General features: G+C 39.1%; 1 protein-coding gene across 4 annotated transcripts in view; it reads right to left on the bottom strand.

The window, feature by feature from the left end:
- Positions 1-719: 719 nt before the first annotated feature.
- The window catches only part of Ten-m (teneurin transmembrane protein Ten-m), a 284,768-nt gene continuing 261,725 nt past the window's right edge, over positions 720-23,762 (bottom strand). For 2 of the 4 annotated variants that reach the window (XM_073085720.1, XM_073085722.1), the window contains 15 exons: positions 23,197-23,358; positions 20,687-20,983; positions 18,808-20,481; positions 18,172-18,449; positions 17,878-18,094; positions 17,390-17,794; positions 15,916-16,251; positions 15,084-15,291; positions 13,558-13,774; positions 12,035-12,211; positions 10,971-11,379; positions 10,094-10,346; positions 5,457-9,243; positions 4,993-5,364; positions 720-4,376 (listed from right to left, as the gene is read on the bottom strand). In XM_073085720.1, the coding sequence (XP_072941821.1) occupies positions 4,020-4,376; positions 4,993-5,364; positions 5,457-9,243; positions 10,094-10,346; positions 10,971-11,379; positions 12,035-12,211; positions 13,558-13,774; positions 15,084-15,291; positions 15,916-16,251; positions 17,390-17,794; positions 17,878-18,094; positions 18,172-18,449; positions 18,808-20,481; positions 20,687-20,983; positions 23,197-23,358 (9,149 nt within the window). In that variant the 3' untranslated portion in view covers positions 720-4,019. The remainder of the gene's footprint in view (positions 4,377-4,992; positions 5,365-5,456; positions 9,244-10,093; positions 10,347-10,970; positions 11,380-12,034; positions 12,212-13,557; positions 13,775-15,083; positions 15,292-15,915; positions 16,252-17,389; positions 17,795-17,877; positions 18,095-18,171; positions 18,450-18,807; positions 20,482-20,686; positions 20,984-23,196; positions 23,359-23,762) is intronic. The other 2 variants (XM_073085723.1, XM_073085724.1) reach the window with 2 other exon arrangements.

The raw sequence follows: 23,762 nt of genomic DNA, 5'->3' as shown, positions 1-23,762 counted from the left end.
TGTCTCACTCGCACGTTAGCATGTACGTTGGGGTGCGAGCGAGATAAAATGTATCAATAGGACCAACTGTTTTCTGTATTTGCGTGTCACTCACACTTTGTTGCACGCATTGAGAGCGAGGGAGATGCATAAACCCCCATAAGAAATATAACTTAAAAATGAAACAATAAAACATGTGTATAAATGTTGTAACGTAGGCAAAAGTAGATAAGCCTTAAAACTAACGATCATCCTACAAGATGTTCATAAACTTCGATATTCAGGACACATTGTGGTTCCATCTTTGGTAGATCTCTAAATAGCGGAAGGTGCCATAAAGCTACGGTAGAATAATGGTTATCGCATAGCTATATCAGTACCAAGTGCAGATTGGACTTGGACAGTACGATAAATACGGTAATTTCTTATCTTTTAATTTTATGTACTATGTTAAAGTTGTAATTTTGTGTGATTTTGCGTTTTGTATTAAAATTATTATGTATAACATATCACTAGTTTTATCGAAGCACTACGTAATGAAATTTACTTAAATTAAATTATTTTTTACAATTGTGTAAGATTGTTTTACTGTCTATTTACCTATTCGTCGTTATATTTAGACGATATTGTAATTTATGATTCAATGATTGACTCCATTTGGATTTAGCTGTATTACCAAAGCGTAATGTCCAATGAAAAAATGGATGATCGAAACAAGGCAAACAATTGAAACAACATACTTATTGTTTTAATATTTTATTACATATTCCATTAGAATACTTTCTATATTTATTAGTGTACATGCTTATATCATCTCGGCATGCACACATCGTGAACTATGGAGTCCTTGCGGAAAAGACAATCTATACACAGAGTATTGGGATCTACATACCATATCTACAACAATACAAATAAATGCAGCACGAGGATCTAATTGTTATGCCTTGACTGCACCAGTGAAGCCCTCTAAAAGTTCTATAGAAGCTTAATTGTCTATGGTAAGATGATGGTATACTACTACACTAATGTTCGCTGATCGATTTTGTAATTTATAGTGACAATGTCATAATTCACAAGTGTAAAAGTACTATGTAATTGCTGTTGCTTTGTGTTTGATATAAAATTGTTTTCATAGTAAGGTATTTTTTTATACGAATTTGTACGAATAAGATTTTTCTTAATACTTAATTTATCAACATGTCAATGAATTTTGCAAGCATCAATAAGTAGATTTTTTTAAATGCTACTAATATACGCATTTATTTTCGAAGATAATACTAAATAATCTCTTAATACAACAATGCATATGTATGTCAGGAAAACAAATGTGTATTTTCATGTTTATAACCATGTCTTACAAATTCGATCAGCAAGGTATTTAATGTTTCTTTCCTCAAACTGCCTGAAGATTCCGATATATTACATTACCTCTGTACTCTAAAACCTTAACGACATAGTTATAAATAAATCAAGCGTAAAGATATGTACAATATTTTTTACACGATACAATATTAAGTACCTATTTACAAATTAGAATTCTTTATACATCATAAAAAAGATAACTATACCATTCTAGTAAATATCACCGCCAAATGAATACCTACATTCACAATAGATAATATCGTAATATATAATGTTATATTAATTATAAATAAAATTACACCTTACAGACACTAAATAAAGGATAAGACGTATTAAATTACAACGTATTGCTTCGTTTAGTCACATTTTGAAAAATATCACCACAGTGGGCCTACCGACAGGCCGCGGGGAGCGTCCGTTAAATTTTATCCCATTTTTTTTTATGTAAAAATATCGCCACCCTATCCTCTCTCACTCAGTCAACAAGCATCCAATTAGTACCACTAACACGAAATAGACACCACAATTTAAATAAAACACATAAATGGACATACATAGTCTATAAATCTACTTTATTTAATTACACTTCCCTTCTCACTGACTTCATGTATTGAGAAACATCAAACTTACAGATTAAAGACATACTTGTGGTCGAAAGCACGATAATATTTTATTCAAAAAATATTTCAATTAATCTTTAAAACTTATAAACCCACTTCAGTGGTGAACTACATACATATTACAGTATACATACATATAAAACGCATTATTATTATTTCATTTCTCAATATTAAAATTATGGACTAGAATAATTATAAAATTGTAAAAATAAATAGAAACAAAACCATATAATTCATTTAACCACGTATTAATAATAGTAACTACATTGTAGAACTAAACAAGAAAACCCTTACTGAAATTTAAAAAAGACAAAAAGTTATTCGCGCAATCGACCACAGACAAAAGGCTTACGAAAAAGTTGAGTATTATATCATTCAGTCTCTAGAAATGCAGGCTACGGTAAGTCAGCGAGAAGGCTATCCTAACGTTATGGTAAACCTACGGCTTGATTACTGAACAACACATGCTGAGTGTACGTATCGACGTTTCAATTATATTATTTCTTTATTAGTATGATGAGGCCTTAAATGTATGGGATAATATCTAGAAGAACTCTGTCTCCGAATGTACGGCTAGGAATTCTATTAGGCCACACACAAGCCACCGAGACTAATACACGTAAGGTTTAAAATACAAGTAGATACAATCCGACAGCGGTAGACTGGGGCTATCTTACAAGAGGAAGAAAAGGTTTTGTACACTTTAGAAATAGTACGTATTTTTGTTATTGTTACATATTATTTAAAATGTCGAATTGTGTGAAAAGTCGCAATTCTAAACCTTACTAATGGGGTTATCAGCAGAATAATAATTATTTTATAGAGATTATAAAGGTCTCTATTGTAAAATGTCTACGGTAAATGTAAAAGGCAATTAATATAGCATTGAAAGGAAAGTACGGGATTAATAAATATATAAACTTGCATAATTGAATAACATATAAAAATATTGCTTATTTATATAGTAATAGTATTGCGAAGTAAAAAGACCTTAGGTCTAACGTTACGAAGGAACACCTACAAGAATAAAGATTTATCTATTTACAGATACCTAAAATATGGATAGAACGAAATATTTGGCTAAAATATTATAGGAATACATGGTGTTTGTGAAAATTAATCTAAGCGATCTGTGTATAGGATTAAAGTTAATAAAACATTGTAAATTAATATCAAAATTGATTAGAAAATTGTGATCATTTTGAGTATTATGATTTCATTATTATTAGTATTATGCTCAGTTCGTATTATAAGCTTCTCGATTAACGTTCATTTATGACTCGTTACCCTGTAATGAGTTATTTGAAGAGATTCAATTTTGACTTTTTTATGCGAGGGTATGGTAAAACAAGATCGGGTCGCCTAAGTACGGAAAGCAAACAAAGTTAGCGATTTCGATTCTAAAATTACGTACGAATTACAATTTGTTCGTTACTCCATCTTACACTATTCACTCGATTCTTTTATAAAAACGGTCCGTGCTATATCAGTCCAAAGTGATTCTTTCAAAAGTATTTGCTTACACTAAACTGATCACAAGACCTCACATTTCAAAATAGATTAACCATCTTCGACGAGGCAGAAAACACTTCAGTCCTATAAAAAATATTAAGAATTAAACCTATCGTTCTAGACAGATTATTACAGTTACATTGCTTTTAATGGGGAAGGTAGAAGTATTTTCGGATGAGTGCCACCGACGTGGGTTTTAATTAATTGAAATGTAACGTTTAGATACTCGCCGATTATAAAAAAGGAGACGCAAGGAAGAATTTCCCGCGGGGTATAGAGTTTTTACGTTTATTAAGAGATTAGGCGCCTCCATTCGTGCGCGGCGGTTACATACATTTCTTGGCGGGTTATCCGGCCGAACGTTCGCGTGTATCTAAACGTTGCATGGCGGCAGACAAGTTTAAAATTACATTTATCAGTGGAGCGACGGGGTGTCCGCTCGCTTGCATCGCCTCGGAAATCATTAAAGGAAAACATCATTAACGATACTTAAATCGAATGAGATTAGAAAAATAGCTCGTCGGTGGCACCGGACGCTCGCGGCGGTCAGTAGCGGTGCCGGGCGCGGCCGCTGCGGCGGCGCTTGCGGCGCGCGTCGCGCACGAACACGATGTTGGCGGGGTCGTCGGCCAGCGCGGGGTGCCGCGCCAGCGAGTGCACGTCGCGCGCCGCCCAGCCGTCCACCACGCCGTGCGAGATCAGCTCCTCCTTCTCCTCCTCGGTCCAGGCGGCGCGGCCCTCCCAGCCGGCCGCCACCAGCGCCTTCTCGCGCTCCCAGGCGCGCGCGGCGGCCCGCTTGTGCGCGTGCTTGAGCAGCCGCGCGCGCTCCAGCGCCGGCGCCACGCCGTAGCGCAGCACCACGGCCGCCGCGCCCGCGCCCGCGCCCACCGCCTGCACGCGCACCTGCGCGCGACACACGCACACGGTTACGTTGACGAACGAAACTTTACTCCGCTCCGGTTCCACTTGCTGTTACAACTCTATGATTTTTTTATAATATAGGAGTAGCAAACGAGCATGCAGGCCACCTGATAGTAAGTGGCTCCTGCCGCCCATGGACATCTGCAATCGACCCCAGATGGGATTAGATATTCCTACCTGAGGTCGGCCACAGATGCGCCGCTACCCCTGAGGACTAAGTTGGAACGTCTCGGATAAGTATGTCTCCCTTACCGAACCCTTCAAACCGGAACACAGTAACACTTAACACTTCTGTTATAAGGCAGAAATCGGTGTGGCGGTGGTACCGCCAGATTCGAACCAGAAATAGCTCTACCACCTTTAATTTACTCAGTTTACTCAGCTCCGGTTTCAGTAGCAGTTAGAAATGAATTAATTAACTTATTAATCTCAAAAATGATGTGTATCATTGAGTGACAACAGCCATCAGATTATAGAATACGAAATCGATAAAATAATTTCGACTACTTTACTTTCGAATACAATATAGTCATTTCAATATAAAAACTTTATAATGGTTTAAAAAGCTGTGGTACACCGTAAATTAAGTTTTTCTTACCTCTAAACCTTGATCGTTAGTTTCATCTTGTGACACATTGAACTTGCCGGAGAGTCGTCTCAGCTCCTCCATGTCGTCTCTGATCTTTAGCGAATTATCTTTTACGAAGTAAAACACGTCCTGATCGTGGATATTAAAATGTACATCCAAGAAGTAGGAATTGTTGAATACTGTGGTGATGACGTCCTCCACCACACTGTTGGCACCGTCGGCCACGCTTATATATGCCTTGCCGTCGACTCTCGAAATTAATACACCTTCACCAAACACGCCTCGTTTGTATGAAACTCTTGGCAAAAGGTTCCTGGTGATTGGCTCCATTTTTAGCAGAGGTGTCGGCACAAATTCGATGTCTGATAACTTATCATTTACCTGAAAATAATATAAGTTGATGTGAATTACTATATAAACGAGAAACTATCTTTATATACAAGTATATTAGTATACGGATATGTTATGCATACCTTTTCAATGATACATTGAAGACCAGACATGACACCGAAGTCGGGCGCAAGTTGCTGTCTTATCAACGAATTCATCGGTTGGAATATCATATCAGTGATATACTTGGCTCCCATCATCTTGTTCAGGTCATAACCGTACAGAGTCAGCCAGCTGGCTAAATTGGTCATGTATGGAACATCCTGGTTCTTATTTATCGGGTCATTGTTTTTAAATCTGTAGATGAAGATATCGGTTGGCAGGCTCAGCTTGGTGGCCAGGTGCTCCCAGTTGGGCGTCATCCACTGCCCTACTACAGGATCATACAGTCTGTTATCCAAATATACCAAATTCGTGTTAGAATCTAAAATCCCGCCGTGGAAATCGACTGGTAAATAGAATCCAGGGTTAGTGTCTTTAACAATTTTTCCGAAAGGACTGCGTTTGATTTCCTTAATGATTTCTCCGTTAACGTCAAACACAACGAGCGGTGAACCGTTCTGATCGGTAGCTATATAGAAACGTTGGTCATCTGTTTCTATGCAAGTTAAGAAATCTTTCTGGTCGTAAAGGAATCGCACAGTCTTCTCAGCCTTCGGGAAATGCATGTGCGTGATCAAATTGGGAGTTTGTGGGTTTGTGTAGAAGAACTGGGTAACGTTGTTCTTGTCATCTTTCCAGGCGACCAACCTATTTCTATCGTCGTAATGGTACCACATTTGGAATTTGTCCCTTTCGAGCGCATGGATAAATTGACCTCGGGAATTATATCTGTACTTTTGCTCCCCACGCCTTATTACAAAACCACGGCCATCGTAGCTGCTGAACTCAACATCTCCATACTGCACAACTCTGTCACCAATATCGTAGCCAAGATAGCGTTTCTCGCCATGGTCAATGACACCAACGATGTTGCCATTCTCATCGTAAACGTATTTCCAATCGTCTTCGGAACCGACCACTTCCATCAAATGACCATCGTAATTGTAACTAATTCGATCATTTGATGAAGTGTCGCCTATCATCATCTTCTTAGCTTTGATTCGGTTTCGCGCGTCATAATCGAGTTCGAGACGGAAAACATCGAATGACTTTATATTCATCAGGACAGTCTTTATCCTGCCGTGATCGTCGTAGTCGGTGATTGTGAAGTACTGTTTGCTGGTATCTTGCATTACAGATCGGTTGAAAGTGTTTCTGTAAATTCTTAAATCGCTCACTCCTTCGAGTATACCGAGGTTCTGATTATACTTTAACCTGATTTGTGGCATTTCTTTGCTATTGATATTTACATCAATCATAGAAAGTCTCGCATTCCCGTCGTATTGATATTTAAAGTGAGCATTGTTGAGGCCGCTCTTTGAATTAAACTTCATCTTTTCGTCTTTAAGGATACCAGCGTGATACTTGTAATCCTGTTTCAGTTCGTAATCGGGGTCGGTTATCTCAACGTTCTTCACGAGGTGACTGTTTTCGTGGTAAACGTATCGGATCGCGGATGCACCAGCCAGTATTGTTTCCAACTTTCCGGTACCGTCATATACGTATAGAATCTTCCCGGATTGGTGAGGGAAGATTTTAGCTAAAACGTGGCCGTCATCATTGTACAGGATTTCGTAGGGATGCCTGTTCATTGGCGAAAAGTATTGATACTTGAAGTAGCCCAACGATGTCATAAGAGAAAATGTGTGTATATGCCCTCTCGGAGTAGTCAAATTCTGTAGTGCTCCAGAATCATCGTAATCAAGCAAGTAATCGCTGCCTCTAGGTGTTGTAACTTTCAATGGTAAGCTCGTAAACATATCTCTGAATGAGTACGCCAAAGAGGATCCATCGCCGTAGCGTATTTCGTGCAATCTACCGGCTCTGTCGTAATCGTAAGTTTCATTCAACTCTCCCCATTTCCAACTTGTTAATCTGTTAAACCTATCGTACTCAAGTTCAACCTCAGCGAATATACCACTTCTCGGGCCCCATTTCACCGGTCGCGCCGTTCTGTCGTACGTTACGTTCAGTAGCTCCACTTTATCGTCCATAAACACGGCTACAGTCGAAGTATCTCTGTCGTATTCCAGTGTTAGTAGATTCTCACCATTCACTCGCAATTTACGACCAATCTGTGCAACCGCCTTGCTGCTCTTTCCTTTATTTGATTGCAGTCGTCGAAGGAAGTATCGCCATTCGAATCGATTCGCTAAGTCGCCGCCGACTTCCGTTCTTTGTTTAGCTGGTACCGGGTAACTTTCGCCCAGAATAGGATCGATTTCTGAAAGGATTGTATACGGCACTGTGTCAGTAGATATGACATGACCCCATGGCATGCTTGACGAGATGCTACCGTCAGTTGAAATTATAGTTTTCTTTTCAGCCTCTCCGACTTTGGTGTTTACCGAAGATCCTTTTATGAGGATGGAAATTGGTTTTCTGTTATTTTCACCGATACGAACTGTCGCGCCTTTGACGCTGAGGTCAAACGTTAAATTAATGATTCGACCAGTGGGCGTGACGGCCATTGTTAATCTACCGAATTCATCGTACTTGTAGATGTAACTTCTACCCGTGCTGTCATATTTAGCCTTCAGTAAGCCGGTAGTGCCGTGGTAATCGAATGTTACGTTGAAGTTATCGGGCGTTCGCAGTTCTTGCAACATTTTCATACGTGACATCTTAAGTCTACATTTTTGGCCTTTAGTGTTTTCGATGGAGTTGACGAGACTGGAATAGTCTCGCAGCAAGAATACCTTGTTGCCGGCTGCATCGGTCACGGTGCTTAGCTTCCCGTTACTGGTGTTCACCGTGTACGTGAATACGTAGTTGTTTTCACCGGTCAGGATGTTCTTAGTCATGACGTGTTGGCCGAATCGGTTGAATATGTAGATTTCTTGTGTATCTGGCGAGTATATTTCATATTCTCTCGCGCCACTGGCATCAGGAATGCTCGCCATAACCGAGCGGATCCTGTAGTTCGCTTGGTCTGCAATGTGAACGATTCCATCGGGGCTTACGATTACGGCAGATATGGTGTTGAACTTGGAATTGGAAGCTAAGAAGTGATCTGCTTCGAAGCAATCACATCCACGCTCCAAGCAGTTGCATTTAGATTCTGCGCCAGCGTAGAGTGATATCTTTCCATCGGTAGTTATAAGACGGACTCGATTAATTCTTTGCGAATCACTTTCGGCTACGTACAAATCTCCGGCTGCTCCGAATGCTATGCTTTGAGGCATAACGAGTGTAGCATACGTTGCGAGTTCCATGTCATATCCGGTCAACGGAGACGGACAGTGCAGAGGTCTTCCGGCGATCACCTTAACCCTGCCATCGGGAGCCATTTGAAGAATCATGTGGTCGTCGATGATGTGTAAGCTGTTATCTAGAGGATTTATGGCGAGCTCCGTCGGCCAACGCAGATGAACCTCCTCGACACTCAGCGTTCCCTCGCAGGGAATCGGCTTCCAGTGCGCCCGGTGCATGTGGTTGCCGATGACCGTGGTGATGATGCCGTCGCGGTCCACCATGCGGATGTTGGTGCCGTCCGCGAAGTAGAGGATGTTGTCGATGGAGACGGCGACGCCCTTCGGGTAGGCGAGCTTGGCGTCGCGGGCGAGCGCGCCGTCGCCGCAGTGCGCCTCGTCGCCCGGCAGGCAGCGCTCGCCCGACCCCACCACCGTCTCCCAGTTGTGCTCGGGGTCGCTGTAGTCCTCCGTGTCGCGGACCTTGATGATCTGGTGCGACTCGGGGTCCGAGATGTATAGCGTGCCGTCCAGCGGCGACAGCGCCATGTGGTAGCGGTACGATACTCTGGTGGCGCTGTAAAATAAACATTAGCAAGTGAGACATCGATCGATACGATGTATGAAATGTAAGTTCTTGATAGTGGTTTAAATCATGAGACAAATTGTGAATATGTTAAAAACTGGGAATTAATATTTTCTGGATTTCGAAAATTAAAAAAGATATTAATTAACATTTTTGTTTGTGTTGTTCAAAGGAACGTGTTCGGAAATCACGTATTATTTATTTTGGTACATATGAATTAGTAGCAAGGAGGAATGTTGGAAGCATCGATGAAATACAAGATAATTTCGATGGACACGGCATAAGCAACTTCTAGAGTTGATAAAAATACTTTGCAACTTTTGAAAATTATAACATTTCGAAGTAATATGAATTTCTTGTTAGAAATTCAAATTATGTTTAGTTCGCGGTGACAGGCACAACTGAGCGTGCGCGTCACAATTTGTTTAATTAAGGTTCGGCTTCGGTTAAAACCTCGGCGTATTTTGGCTGAAGTCGATCGTCGGTCGTGTTTTGACTAAAGCTGGTCAAAGCTGAAGCATAGATTAGTAAAGATACTTCACCGCCTTGAAATTGAATGAAGCCACAAACGGCTTATTTATTATTTAGTAAGTTCTTTTTTTTATTTTTGAAAAATAAAAACATTTTTAGAGAACATTTTCGAATAAATAACCAATACTGCGTAATTTATGTAATAAATAAATGATTATTTCAAATATTTTAGGGACATTTTAGCACGGAGACGTGGCAAAACTTTTTTACGCAACTATTTCAATTCTCAAAACTGGGTACATTTTCTCGTTAGGAGGGAGTAATCTTTACTAATCTATGAGCTGAAGCCAAAACAAGCCGCTGCACTAACTTGAGCTTGACGACGGTGCGCACGGTGCCGTCGGGCGCGATCTTGCGCACGAGGTTGAAGTCGCCGACGTAGAGCTGCCCGGCGGGCGCGGCGGCCAGCGCCACGGGCGCCAGCAGCCGCGCGCGCCGCGCCGCGCCCGCGCACTCCGCGCCGCACTCCAGCGCGCGCTGCCGCCCGTCGCCCATCGCCGAGATGATCAGCCGCGGCTTGTGCTTCAGGTAGATGTTCGTGCCGTCGCCCTTCTGCAGGATACCTGCGCGTCGTGCCACGTCAGTTATTGTGACATTTTATAATGAACGAGACTGTAAGAGGTAATATTCTTCGAGAGTATGTTCGTATGTATGTGTGCATGTACATATTTATATACTCCTGCTGCACTGCTGGACGTAGGCCTAGGACTTTGAACCGTCTGAATCCATGCGGTCACCCGCCGTCCGCTTCGGGTCATCAGCCCACCTGGCCCGACCAGACGTCCTATACTCATATGTATGCCTCATTATTTGGTATGCGCTTCACGCAAGTAGCTTTACAGATTTTAACACATGCGGTGGCGTTGGATTCGTCTAAATTATGAAAATATCATGCTTCAACCCATTTGATAATAATTGGCTACTGTCGGCTATGGACAACTGTAATCAACCTCAGATAAAATTAAAATCCTTCTTGAAATACGCCACACGTGCAACCACCAAGAAGTTAGTTGGAACGCTTCGAATAGATACGTATATTCACTTCAAAACAAATATTACGTAGCGCTAAACATCCGTGGAACGTGGTGTGGTGATGGTACCATCGAAGTCACACATAGTTCTACGACCGTCAAATGTTAGTTTTCTTATTAATTTGCTTTAAATTAATTATGGAGTTTTAGACATACCTTCGTGGAAATTGTATCTATGATGAATGTCCAGGTTCCATCCGCCCACATCGGAGATGCTCATGTCGTGGCCACTTAGTTTAGTCGTTTGTACATTCCAAATGATGTCCTTGCAATCCGTGTACTGATAGCCAACTTTGACCAAAGCCGTAGTGACTCCGTACACTCTCTGCCTGTACACGTTGAGCCTATTCCAGGGGTACGTGAACTTGATCACTGGGTCTGCTTCGAACACTTTCTCGAATAAGATCCCTTCAATGGTAATTCGTAAATGGATAAGGGCTAAAGTCGGGGGGACTTTTTCAGGTGTCAGCTGCAACTGTATGGTGGACAGATAGCCGGCCGCCCTGGAGCTGTGGTACACAAGGTTCAAGCCTGTGCCGGGTATTTGGAGGCTTTCCTGTACCACCTACAAAATTAAATATTATGTGTTATAATTGCATGGAAATCGAACATTATAAACCCACTTTCAAATCGTTATAACTATGCTTGACATCTAAGTGACTGAAAAAGGACAATTTTAGTTTTTTCAGAATTAAGCCTGATCAGGCGCCATTGCTACACTACACGCACTATTTTTGTATTTTTTGTATCTTGCACGCAAGTACTCTCAGGATATTTCCCTTCACCGTTAAACATAACTTAAGTAACTTGGATAAATCGGTGAGTGCCTAGGATTTGACTCCTGGGCCCTGAACACAAGAGGTCAAAAATCATAACATAAAAGTAGACTATCATTATTTTTTCTTGTAATTACCACCTCTACCTGTATAAAAAGTGTAATGGTAAATTAGATTATATTGACGCTCAAAGAGAATCCTGTAAAGAATCTATTTTGTATAAATACTAGCTGACCCGGCAAACGTTGTGTTGCCATATAAATAAAAAAAATTAAGTGTGAACAACCCTTATCACTTAGGGGTGTAAAAATAGATAGTAGCCGATTCTCAGACCTACTGAATATGCATATAAAATTTGGTGAAAATCGGTAAAGCCGTGTCGGAGGAGTATGGTAATTAACATTGTGACACGAGAAATTTATATATAAGATTTAGTGTTAGTACCTGTGACTCAGCCAAGATGGCGCTCTTGTCGGGGCAGGCGCCCTGGAAGCCGTGCTTCCAGGTGGCGAGCACCACCGGCTTCATGCTGTCGTAGTCGTGCGCCAGGCAGGCCTGCGGTGCGCCCAGCCCGCCCTTGTCGTCCGACGTCGTCATCACCACCGCGTTGATTATCACCACCTGGAAGTATCGAACGAATGTATGACTTCTCAGGGTTACTGCTTTTACACGGTGGAAGTAGTAAGCGACCTTGCCGTCAAGATAAAAGTAAGTGGCCGGCCTCAGGTAGGAATATCTAGTCCTACCTGGGGTTGATTGCAGATGTCCATGGGCGGCAATAGCCACTTACCATCAGGTGGACTGCATGCTCGTCTGCTACTCCTATATTATATAAAAAAAACTGTAACCAACTCCATGTAGAGGTAAAACCTAAATTAGATCGCAGATGCGTTGCTACTTCAAGGATTAAGATGGTCGCCTCACACGTATTTCAGACGGCATTTATTACCTTCCACCAAAAGGCACCGAAGGTGTGGCGGTGGACATCCTCAGTCAAACATATTTGTTCTATTACGTTTTAAAATCGTTTTTATCATTCAATTTATATAAAACTGAAACAGAAACCTCATTTTAAATTTTACTCAATATTATTGATATAAGACCGTTTACCTGGCCGGAGGTCGAACCCGGTCAATTATGTCTGGCACATCGATATCACGAGTGGTTGATGTCCTCACGCGTATAATGCGATACTTCGTGTAATAACATTATTTTTATGAAAACCTCTAAAATTCATACCACCTTTCGGACCCGATGTAAATGTTAACAATTGAAACAACTGACGACCTAACTTTGTATGAAGCAATTTAATTCTTTTTTGCGCTCCTCCAACATGCGAGGCGACGATCAAAGAAGCATTAGGTATTTCAACTCTTAATTTAGCACAGAGTGGATAAAGTTCTCAAAAGACTTTCATACTTTTAAATTTTTATTTTTGTTTTATTAGTGTTTCTATTCAATAAAATAAGGAATTCCGGTCACTTTACGTTAGGTGGCCACTATCACCCATGGGCATCTGCAGTCTAAATGATACTAAGCCAACATGTTTTGACCGTGGCATCTTCGCCACTATTGCTTGACTTACATATTATTATGATACGAGGCGAAAATCTCAGGAGTGGTAACGCTTCTGTAACTGACTTCAGTTAGAAGCCCTATTCGTTAAGATCTTGGTTACAGTTGTGTGTGGCCGCAGTGACCACTTATAATCAGGTAGAAAGTATGGATCCGTATGTGTTGAGCAACACATGTGATGCATGTATACATTTTATAAAAAAAAACGCAGTAGGCAGAAATTGTCAAAAAATTGACTAATTAATAAGTATGGGAAGTAAAGAAATTAGACAAGGTGTTATTAAATCCCTTGAACGAGTTTTAGGCATGTTGTAATGAGTCATTTCAATATCTTTTTGTAAAAAAATTGGTAATTCTATCTAGACCTAATGTACATAGATAAAAATACAAACCTCATTCCAAGGCACGAAGACAACTTGGGTGGACCGCTTGAAGGGAGCTCTTCCGAAATGCAGAGTGACTGCGCCGCCTCCATTCACCAGCAGGTCGAACCAACCATCTTCTCTAGTCAACGTGAATCCTTCCAACGGCGTGGAGGTCGACACTCGCACACCCACTAACCCTGACCCCAATGACGTCACCACTCTGCCCCTTATCACGGCAGACCGGCTGCAATCAGATAATGTAGATGATGGCGAATTTCCACCTAACGTTTGAACATATCATGAGGTATTTCGACTTTGAACACTACGTGAGAAAGGGATTGTGAAGTGATGATATTTTCAACCTGACTAGAATCTTTATGAGATCTTAAAAAGAACATACTTCAAAATGTTGAGAGTTATATCAAGAACTGAAGTAGTAATTTCAATACATTTCGTTATGATAACATGGGAACTACCTACTGGTATTTAATAGTGTGCAAATTTAAATTGGTAATATGAAAATATACTATTCCATGGTAAGGCACAAACAGTATTTCTAATAATTATGATAAATATACTACTTTTCAGTCGACTAGAATGGTAGCTTCATAAAATTTACTTAAAAATTCAAAAAATATGTGTACTTTAACCTTTCCATCTACCTACATCCATTCTACTAATCCCAGTATAACTAAATATATATTATAATTACATATAATAAACAGTAATATAACAATAGATAAAAAGCGTAACACAAGACTCACAGGACACGATTTAGGTAACTAAACATAAAGACGCATGCACACACTAAAATACATATTATATTGTAACACAGATATCATGTCTTGAATCGAATAGATACATGTGTACGATAGATATTGCCGAATCTCTAGCACGATCATGTATAAAAACAAATTAATGCTAATTCTGTATTGAAAGAACAGCTTCCCATCGTTTATTGTAATTATGAAATATTATTTTCTTGTATGTACATAATCGTGCTATTGGTTCAGGTAATTGTATAACACTAAGTGTAAACGCACACACTCCTATTGTATGCTAAATCTTACCTCGTATTGAAGTGGTTCCAAAACATACTGCGCAGCGGAAAGACGAGAAATGACATAGAATAAGTAAGTATCGTTAGATACAATCATGTTAATTTAGAAGAGGAAAATTCAGAACAGGTTAGTAACAGCGTCGGTGGCGAGACTCGGTAGTCGGTAGGTAACAAGAACATGCAAGTGCCGACTGTTAGAAACCGATCGGAACTTTCTGTTGCTTCTGCTTCACATTTAAAAAAAGATTAAGACCAATCTTTGCAGAACAGGGTGTAGGAAAAAGAAAAAACAAAAGTGGTACAGTTTGATTTAAATAAAACATTAGGATCGACTGGGGCACAACATTGCGTATCTTATATAACATTATTGATTATTTTATAAAACAGAAATTTTGGAGGAACCAGTTGATATGTCCGCTTTGTGTTCAGTTGCGCATATCAAATGGTTCCTGGCTTCTGTACATCTAACATCACACCGAACACTCATCCTCACCTTTCGTTGAAGGTCTCCTGCTTGGCGTAATTTTGGAGACTACCTTCGTCGATGAGGAACTTCATCCTCTCGAAGAATGAAGCGGTGATGGCGGGCGGCTGTTTGCGCAACAGAATGTCCGTGGGCTTCGGAGACGACACACACAGCTGACTACCTTTGCAAGCAGCGCTTTGACAGCATTCCGGATCTTCGCAGTCGATTAAGCCATCTGAATTAAATATTTTTATTTTATTTTATTTATATTCAGGTAATATACAATAAAATATGACATTTACAAATAGGTTATGAAACTAGTTCACGTATCAGAAAAGTTTTCACTAATATATTATTCATTAAAATGACTGGTAAGAGATGACTTCATTGGAGGAAGAAAAATATATTTAATGATAAAGTTTTTAGAAATAATTTAAGTAAATATAAAACATAAACGTTTATCTAACGCAACGTTGTCACTTAAAATAATAAAGGTAAAAAGGATTATACATAATACATAGGATCCGTGCGTAACAGTATATTAATTTGGGTCTACATGCCCTCCCCAAAACCCGACCAATTTAAGTTATTTGGGCGTTAATTGATTCGTCTCAGTTTCGCGCAGGTTTTGGGATTATTAACTCAGAGAAGAGATAACGTGTCAAATGTTAGTCGCCACATGACAAACTATTTGCATAAATTGTGAACTGTCATAATTCGTTTGACGAAATTTGTATACCGAATAGTTCTTATTAGTGATGGAAGACCGAATAGGAAAACATTATTACATGTCCAGCCTATGTCGTTTTTAATGCGAGTGATGAAATTAATAGAAATAAACGAAAATATGTTTCTATACCTTTATCGTTGTCTTTGGAATCGTCACAGATTTGCTCCTTAAGCGTGGTGCAGTCGGGTCCGTCCCAGCCATCGAAGCACTTGCACTCCCAATGGCCGTCGTTAGCAACCCTGCACTGGCCGTGGCCGGCGCAGCCGCGCGGACAGCCCTCGAGGGTGCAATGTCTGCCGTTCCAGCCGGAGACACACAGACACGTGCCGTTCTTGCACTGGCCGTGGTCGCTGCAACGAGCGTCGCAGAGTTTGGACGTGCAGAACTCCCCGGTCCATCCCTGATCGCAAACGCACGACTCGCCGACGCACCTACCGTGAGGTCCGCAATCTAAGTCGCAAACTTCTGCAAAATTGTTAACAAAATATGTTTAGCGATGGTTACATACAAACTCTCACTTGCTGTGGATAAGCCATAAAAAATTGTACTTGAATCAGTGGCGGAAAGTTGAATAGAAGACCCCAGTAAAAAAAGTTAATTTGATTTAACATTTGACAAATGTGTCATACAATTATTCGCCTGTGATTTGGTGACCTTTTTTTTTCGCTGACTAATACACATTTCGTAGTTTCACACACACACATTGTTTGGTTTTGACCACCTTTTTTTTAGCAATTGTGTTTGTGTATAGAGACTTGAATATGACTTTGATACCTTATACGTATGTATTATATTAACACGATGAAACCACATAACTATAATAAAACTTTATTCGACAAAAATCGAAAATACTATGAATTCCATTTAGGAGACATGGTGTATGTTGAAAATGGAAATAAATTAAACAGGAAGAAATTAGATGAACTAAAGATTGGACCATATAAAATTACTGAAAAAAATTCAAACTCAATATACAAAATTGAAACAGGTCACCAATATCTGACTTAAATCTATTCCATATTACAAAACTGATTCCAGTTCCTAACATGAGAAAAGAAGATGAAGAAGAAGAGGAAAACGAAGATGAGTTAAATGAAAGATAAGAAGATGAATTAAGTTAAATTTTATTGTAATTATTACTATTATTATTATTTTCTTTCTCCAGGTGTAAAGAAAAAGTCTATTTTAATTTATTCTTTTTCTCTATGAACTATTTTACTATTGTCTATTTATTTGTGACGTTTAATTCAATGTCACATAAATTTAGAAAAATGTTTTAGTGGAATACAAAACTTTAAATGTCGTTTCTCTATTTTACAGGTTTGTTTATTTATTTATTCATTTATATCATTTTAATTTTATTATTGCACATAGAATATAGATTAACAGAATAAAATCTCTATTTTACAGAACAACAACATTAGTTTTTTTCCACAAGAAAGATCTCTATTATACATATATACTGTTAAACGCTCTATAACATATAACAATAATGTAAAAGATTCGAGATTTTGGTATTTCGACCGAAATAACGTTATTTATTTAAATACTATATATATTAGTATTATTTAATACTTAAATAAGTTTTAATATTTAAACTTACCCTTAGAGCAGTCGTCACCAGACCAGCGCGCGTGACATGTACACGTTTGCGTATCAACGTCGAAGGTGCCGTGTCCGGAGCAATCCGGCAAACACTGAAGCGCGTCCTTGTCCATGGTCGCACAGTCAGTTCCTTTCCAGCCTTTCTTGCACACACATGATCCTTCGATGCAGAATCCATGACCGGAGCAAGTCGGATGCGGGCAGTCTACGTCCGCGCAGAACTTCCCCTTGTAGCCACGTACACAAGCACATTTTCCATTTACACAATGTCCGTGACCGTTACAATCGGGAACTTCACATTCGTCGTGTCGTAGAGAACACTCCTTGCCTTTCCATCCAGGATTGCACTGGCACTCGCCGTTTATGTATTCGCCACGTTGGCTGCATAGCACCGGGCACACACCTGCAAATGTTGCCTTAGTATGAGTTTTGTTTCAAAATTTGCATTTAAATAAAATATTAACAGAGACTATTATATGTACATACTTTCACTGCAGTCGTCTCCTCCGAAGCCGGGCTGGCACTGACAGTGGCCCATCAGACATTCCCCTTTACCAGAGCAGCCGTTAGGACAGTTGTGGGTCATATCTTCAGCCACTATAAGGATGAACGATATTTCTTGTGGATCGCCGTCGTCGTTGTACAATGAGAGAAACCAATGGCCTTGCTCCATGTAATGAGTCACCTCCTTCTTTACAGATGGCTGTAATAAGAAATCTTTATCATTAAATAGTTCTTAACATACCATGTCAAATATTTATTGTTCGTAATTCCACTTACGTGTGACGCCCTGGTAGTTCTAGCTTTGAAACCACTTAGAACTTCCAAAAAATGATACTGCGTATGCGTCGGCAGTGCATTTCTTCTCGCATATACACCTATTGACGCTCCTCTGGGTATCATGTAATCGAATTTTACATAAGACGCTTCTGATTGGTAGAACTGCATGTTCCAATAACTATATGGAGGGATTTCTTTTGATAATTTTTCACCTAAATTAATTTGTTTGAACGTCGTACCGTCTGGTGGGAACGACTGTGCTGGGAATGTTCTTGCACCTATAAGTTTACATTTAAATGTTAGTTGACCTTTTTCTACTGATTTTAAATTAATATAATTTTTAGACATGCAAAATTAACCATGCTTTAATGTGATGATGTGATTAGATGTTAGAACAGAATATACAATGCAAAATAGCTCTACAAATTAACATATTAAAGGCATTACATAGCGCATGCATTCAATCCTATTACAAAATTTAAGTGTCAATTTTTCCATGTGTTATTAATAACCCAGTAACATATATGCAGGTTAGTTTGTTAGACTTGAGTTATTAATCTTGCAGAGATAACCCTACCGAAAATGAAGTTCGGTGATCATTAGTATGTTATCGGAATGCTAATTTAGAGACCTCACCTTCCAGAATAAGGATCGGTGGAGGTTTTATTTTTGGACATACACACTTAGGGCCTTCAATAGTTGATATCATTTCAGATTCAGTAGTACCATCCGTGAAGGAGATCTCAGTAGTTAAATCATTTTCCTCTGTTGTATCTGTGAATTCTTCATCTTGATTTGTTTTAGAAGTATCTGTTGTTTTTAGTGTGGTAATGTCTGTTTGGGTAGACGAATCTGTCGTACTTTCTGATTTCTCGTAGTTTGTGGACGATTCAGTCTCCTCAATATTTTTAAGGGTACTTTTATCTGGATAGTCGTCATAAAAATCATCAGATGAATTACTACTTTCGCATATTGGACATGAACACTCACAACTGCCACCCCAATCTGTTTGGTCTGTTTTCCGTGCCTTTGTCGTACTCTCAATCGTCACCGGTTTATTAAAACTGGTAGGCATAGTCGGCTCTGAATCCATTGGAGTTATTTTAACAGAAGGTATTTCGCTGGAATCGCTGACTGTAGGAACGGTTACTGTCAATGAATATAAAGGCTTATATGAAGAGTTTTCAGCATCGTCTGATGAAATCGTAAGATTAATCAAAACATGTTTGGCGTTAGATGATACATCAGGAGGTTTAGTCTCCTTAGTAACATTTACAATATAAGGTTGATCAGTTACAATCCTTTCCTCGGTTGTTGTATTATTTACAAGATTAATATTAGTAACACTCGGTGACGATTGCGTTATCGGCACAACATGCTCTGTATCAATGAGTGGTTTATGCGTGGTAACACTTTTAATCGTAGTTGCTTTACTTGTTAAAAGCGTGTCTGTAACACTGGCATGTGGTGTTGACGTAAATTTAGGAGAAATTGTTGTATCAATATTACGTGACGTGCTAAATTCTCTGTTGTAATGGAACTTTTCCAGGTTATTTTCCAAATCGGTGGACTCGTTCGAGTAAATATGTAATTCTTCGTTAACCTCATTAAGTCTGGTTAGTAATTTTAAATATTGTAGCTTTTGTACACCATATGAATAAATTGAAGGAAATGCATCATTTTGCATGTCTTCAGGGTTATACGCGATATCGCTTTCTTTAAGTTCAGCACTTTTTTTAATTTTTAAAACCTCAGAGGGTTGTTCCAAATTAGTTTCAATGTCCGTTTTATTTACATTTTGTATTACGGATTTATGTACGGCAATATCCTCTATAGTTGTAGATTTGTCATTATTATGCGTTACGGAAAGCGTGGTTTTATTAGTTAGATCACCTGTGTTAGCTGTTACATTACCAACGTCGAACACAGAAGCATCGTTATCAACTTTAGTGTCTTCTTCCGTTGCATCAGTGCGGGCCGCCTCCGAAGCCGATGACACACCATGCACTAAGCTAACAGTGTTCACAGAAGGCGTAGTGATTAAATCATGCATATCTACATTAGCAGAAGAACCCGTGGAAACAGAAGGTACAGAAGAAGCATGCCCATCTACACTTCTACGATGGCGCGAGTGACTTTCCGTATTACCTGAGCCGGGAGATGTCGAACTTTGGTGTGGTCGGCTGATTAATGAATTGTTACTTGATTGAAGCGTCGTAGCTTTCGACGTTGAGAATTTATCAGAGGTTTCACCAACAATTACTGTACATGGCTTATTCTGATATGACCAGTTATCAGTGAAATAGGACGCTGAAAGGAAAAATATCTGTAAGTATTTAAACTTACTATAAAAATACAATGTAAAAAATCTAACATATTTTTCAGTATTTTTGCAAGTACAATCTTACGGGGGGCTACGTTTACCTGTATTAAGCTAAGTTATCGAATATGTAAAATCGAGGCATAAATTTAAGCAACAGGTTTAAAATTAGAAGCAGAATTTATAATGAATTACCTGACATATAAGAGGCGATGGCTAAGAGTAGAACAAACAGCATTATGAAAACTATCGCTGTGCACTTCCAAGAGCACCTAGACGAGAGGCCCTTTCTGAAGTGGAAGCGGGAGGCGGTCGGAGCGAAGTGCGCCGCCCGCAGGTTATTCCTCACGGGGAGGACGGGGACGGGCGTCCCGAACGCCGGGTGTCGGTCACCCCGGTCCATCCTTTCCAGAGTACTCTTTTCTTGTTTCCCGGGACTACTGCACGATGAGTTCGATTTGTAGTCCATAGACGGGTTCTTTTGAATGTCCCCTGGAAACAGAAAAAAACAACTTTACATAAATTGGCAAGATAATGTGATGCGATTTTTTTCGAGTTCACTCACACTTCTCAATTTTTAAATTTGAGACCTTTGTCGATATTTGCATATTAAGACTGCCCTGTATATTTATTAATTTCTTTAGATTCACATTGAGTTTCATTACTTACTTGTTAAAGTGACATTTGATTATAAATTTAATCTGCCACAACAAGGAAGCACAAAAAGGAAATTAGAAAAAGTTATTAGAAATAATTGTTCTTTCTAATAACTTGCAAAAAGTACATGCAATAATTTCTCAAAACAGAATAGTACATTACGATACGCGTGGCCAAAGTAGCCTATTTTTGCACGGCGTGAAGTTAGCGCCCGAGCGCAGCGAGGGTGCTAAACGCCGTGCAGATAATAGGTTACTTTGGTCACAAGTATCGTATACTATTTTATAGCTCGTGTGACATAAACCCGCTTATACTTGTGAAGAAATATGAAAAAATATGATAATTATTTTGAAACTTATAAATGATTGAAACTAAAAATTATGAACTGAAAAAGCAATAAAAATGAGAAACAACCAAAACCATTCAAATTTAGATAATTTAGAAATTATTCTGCTCTTGTGATAAAGACAAATCTAACACCACACATACGTCGAAATCTATCAAGCCATTTAGGCTACATACAGGCGTCTAGACCAATGACTTATAATACATATGATAAGCAATCACATAATGTACTAATACATAACTAATACTAGTGATAAAGTAGAAAATCGATTATCCGAACCTCAGTTATAAATATTCGCGATTATTCGGATTGTGAAACGTGAACAAGTAACTTTGTAATAACCCTTACAGATCAGCCACATTTTGTGTGACATGTGCATTTAAATTCCGGAAAGTCGCCAAATCGCAACAAAATAGTTACTATAAAAAACAAAACCCCGATTGCTAAAAATATAACCTATGTTATCGCCACAATTTAGACGCATCCAACGACACATCATGTATCAAAATTACTGAAGTCGTCTGAGTTTGCCAAAGAATGTAAAATACATACGTAACAAACATATAGTCGAAAAACATCACCTTCCTAAATGGGTTTAAATATCTTTTCTTCATAAACTCAATTATCCAAATTTTCGATAATCCGAATGCCACAAATACGACAACAAATAGGTCGCTTAGTCGAGATTCTACTGGAGTAGTATTATGGCTAATTTTGATAATTATTCCTAATGTAAATATCTTCTACTATGGTGTGTAGCGAAAATACACAGTCAAAACAAACAATAAAATTCGATAAAGCCCAATAGTTAGTCTTATAGTGATGCTATTGCTTAGTATGTACACAATGGCAAAAACATTTATAAATACGTCCAAAATAAAATATTAAAATAATTATAGCTTTAAACAAAATACTCATTACTCACTTTTAATTTTTAAATGGCATTTAAAAGTATGAAACGTTCATAGCTATGTTTATTTTTAACAACTGTGAGGGCAGTGTATTAATATTCGTACGGTGTAAAAATCGGCTACTTTGGACACAGAAATGCGTGGCTAAAATGCGGGTTTAGGTCACAGAGTGCTATAAAATAATTTAATTATATTTGAGACATAATAAGAATTTTCTATGAATAGGAAACAATAAATAAACACTGGTTATGAAATCATTATTAACACTTTTATCACTAGATCACAAAATATTTATCACCGAGTACTAAATACATTAAAACATCTCACATTATTTCTTTGCCTCTTACCACACCCTAAATAACGTATTGCAGCAGTGCTAGATTGCTATTATATGACAAAAAAAAGATGTGGTAACATCGCCGTTGAGCTACAGAAAAAATTACCACTTCCAAAATTGCCAGTTACCGAGTGGTTAATATCCATCGCTGTAGCAAAATCAGCTGTTGAAGGTGTTATATATTATATGAACGTGCGTCCCTCACCGCTACCGAATTATGACTGACTCGAGTAGACCGGCGTATTGCAATCTCACATTTATCATACAAACAGCGGGTAAAGTTCGCGCAAAACTTCTAGTCTACTCTGAATATATTAATGAATTGCGACGCCATCGCAAATTTTATGACTACACCTGCAACAACTTCAGAGCGGACTAGCTTCTTATTATACAAACAGCAGATAGTACACCACACAAGAAATTTATTAGTCCATAATTGTGGAAAAACGCATACCTGAAGGTACGTAGAAGTTTCCTGAGGGGGTTCGCACCAAACACGAGGGTTCGAAGTCGGAGAGGTCGGCGGGATTGCCAGTGATGCGGCCGTTCAGGCGAGACATGGTAGGGTTGCGCGGCGGCACATCGGGCGGTGGTCGGGAACCTTCGAGCAGACAACCTACAGAAAAGAAAATATCTATAAATACTTCACTTTTTGTATGCCATCCAGCGGACTCTTGTCCGGAGTATACAATATTTTTTGTTATCTGTAAGTAGATTTAAGGTCACCTAAAAATCGAGCATTACACGAACGAAAATTGGTAATAACGATTTTATATGTACATATATTAATATAATATACATTGACATATATGATATGTAGATGTAGTGATACCAAGGGTGGACATTTTTGAGCCCATTGTCCCTTCGGATAATTATATACGGGGGCGAAATTTTGCTGGTCGTAATTTAATTAGCGCTCCGTCGATAGTCTGTAAACAAATAGCAGAGTATCGGCTATGGAAATGGATCAAAGATCGCGTGTTTCGGCAGTTAGTTAATAAAGGAAATATATTAGATCGG

This window comes from Epargyreus clarus, unplaced genomic scaffold (assembly GCF_041222505.1).
Source record: "Epargyreus clarus isolate Ecla_fem2 unplaced genomic scaffold, WU_Ecla_fem_2.2 ptg000023l, whole genome shotgun sequence".
NCBI lineage: Eukaryota > Metazoa > Arthropoda > Insecta > Lepidoptera > Hesperiidae > Epargyreus > Epargyreus clarus.
Note: the sequence above shows the minus strand (reverse complement) of the source record. Positions and strands in the feature narration are given on the sequence as shown.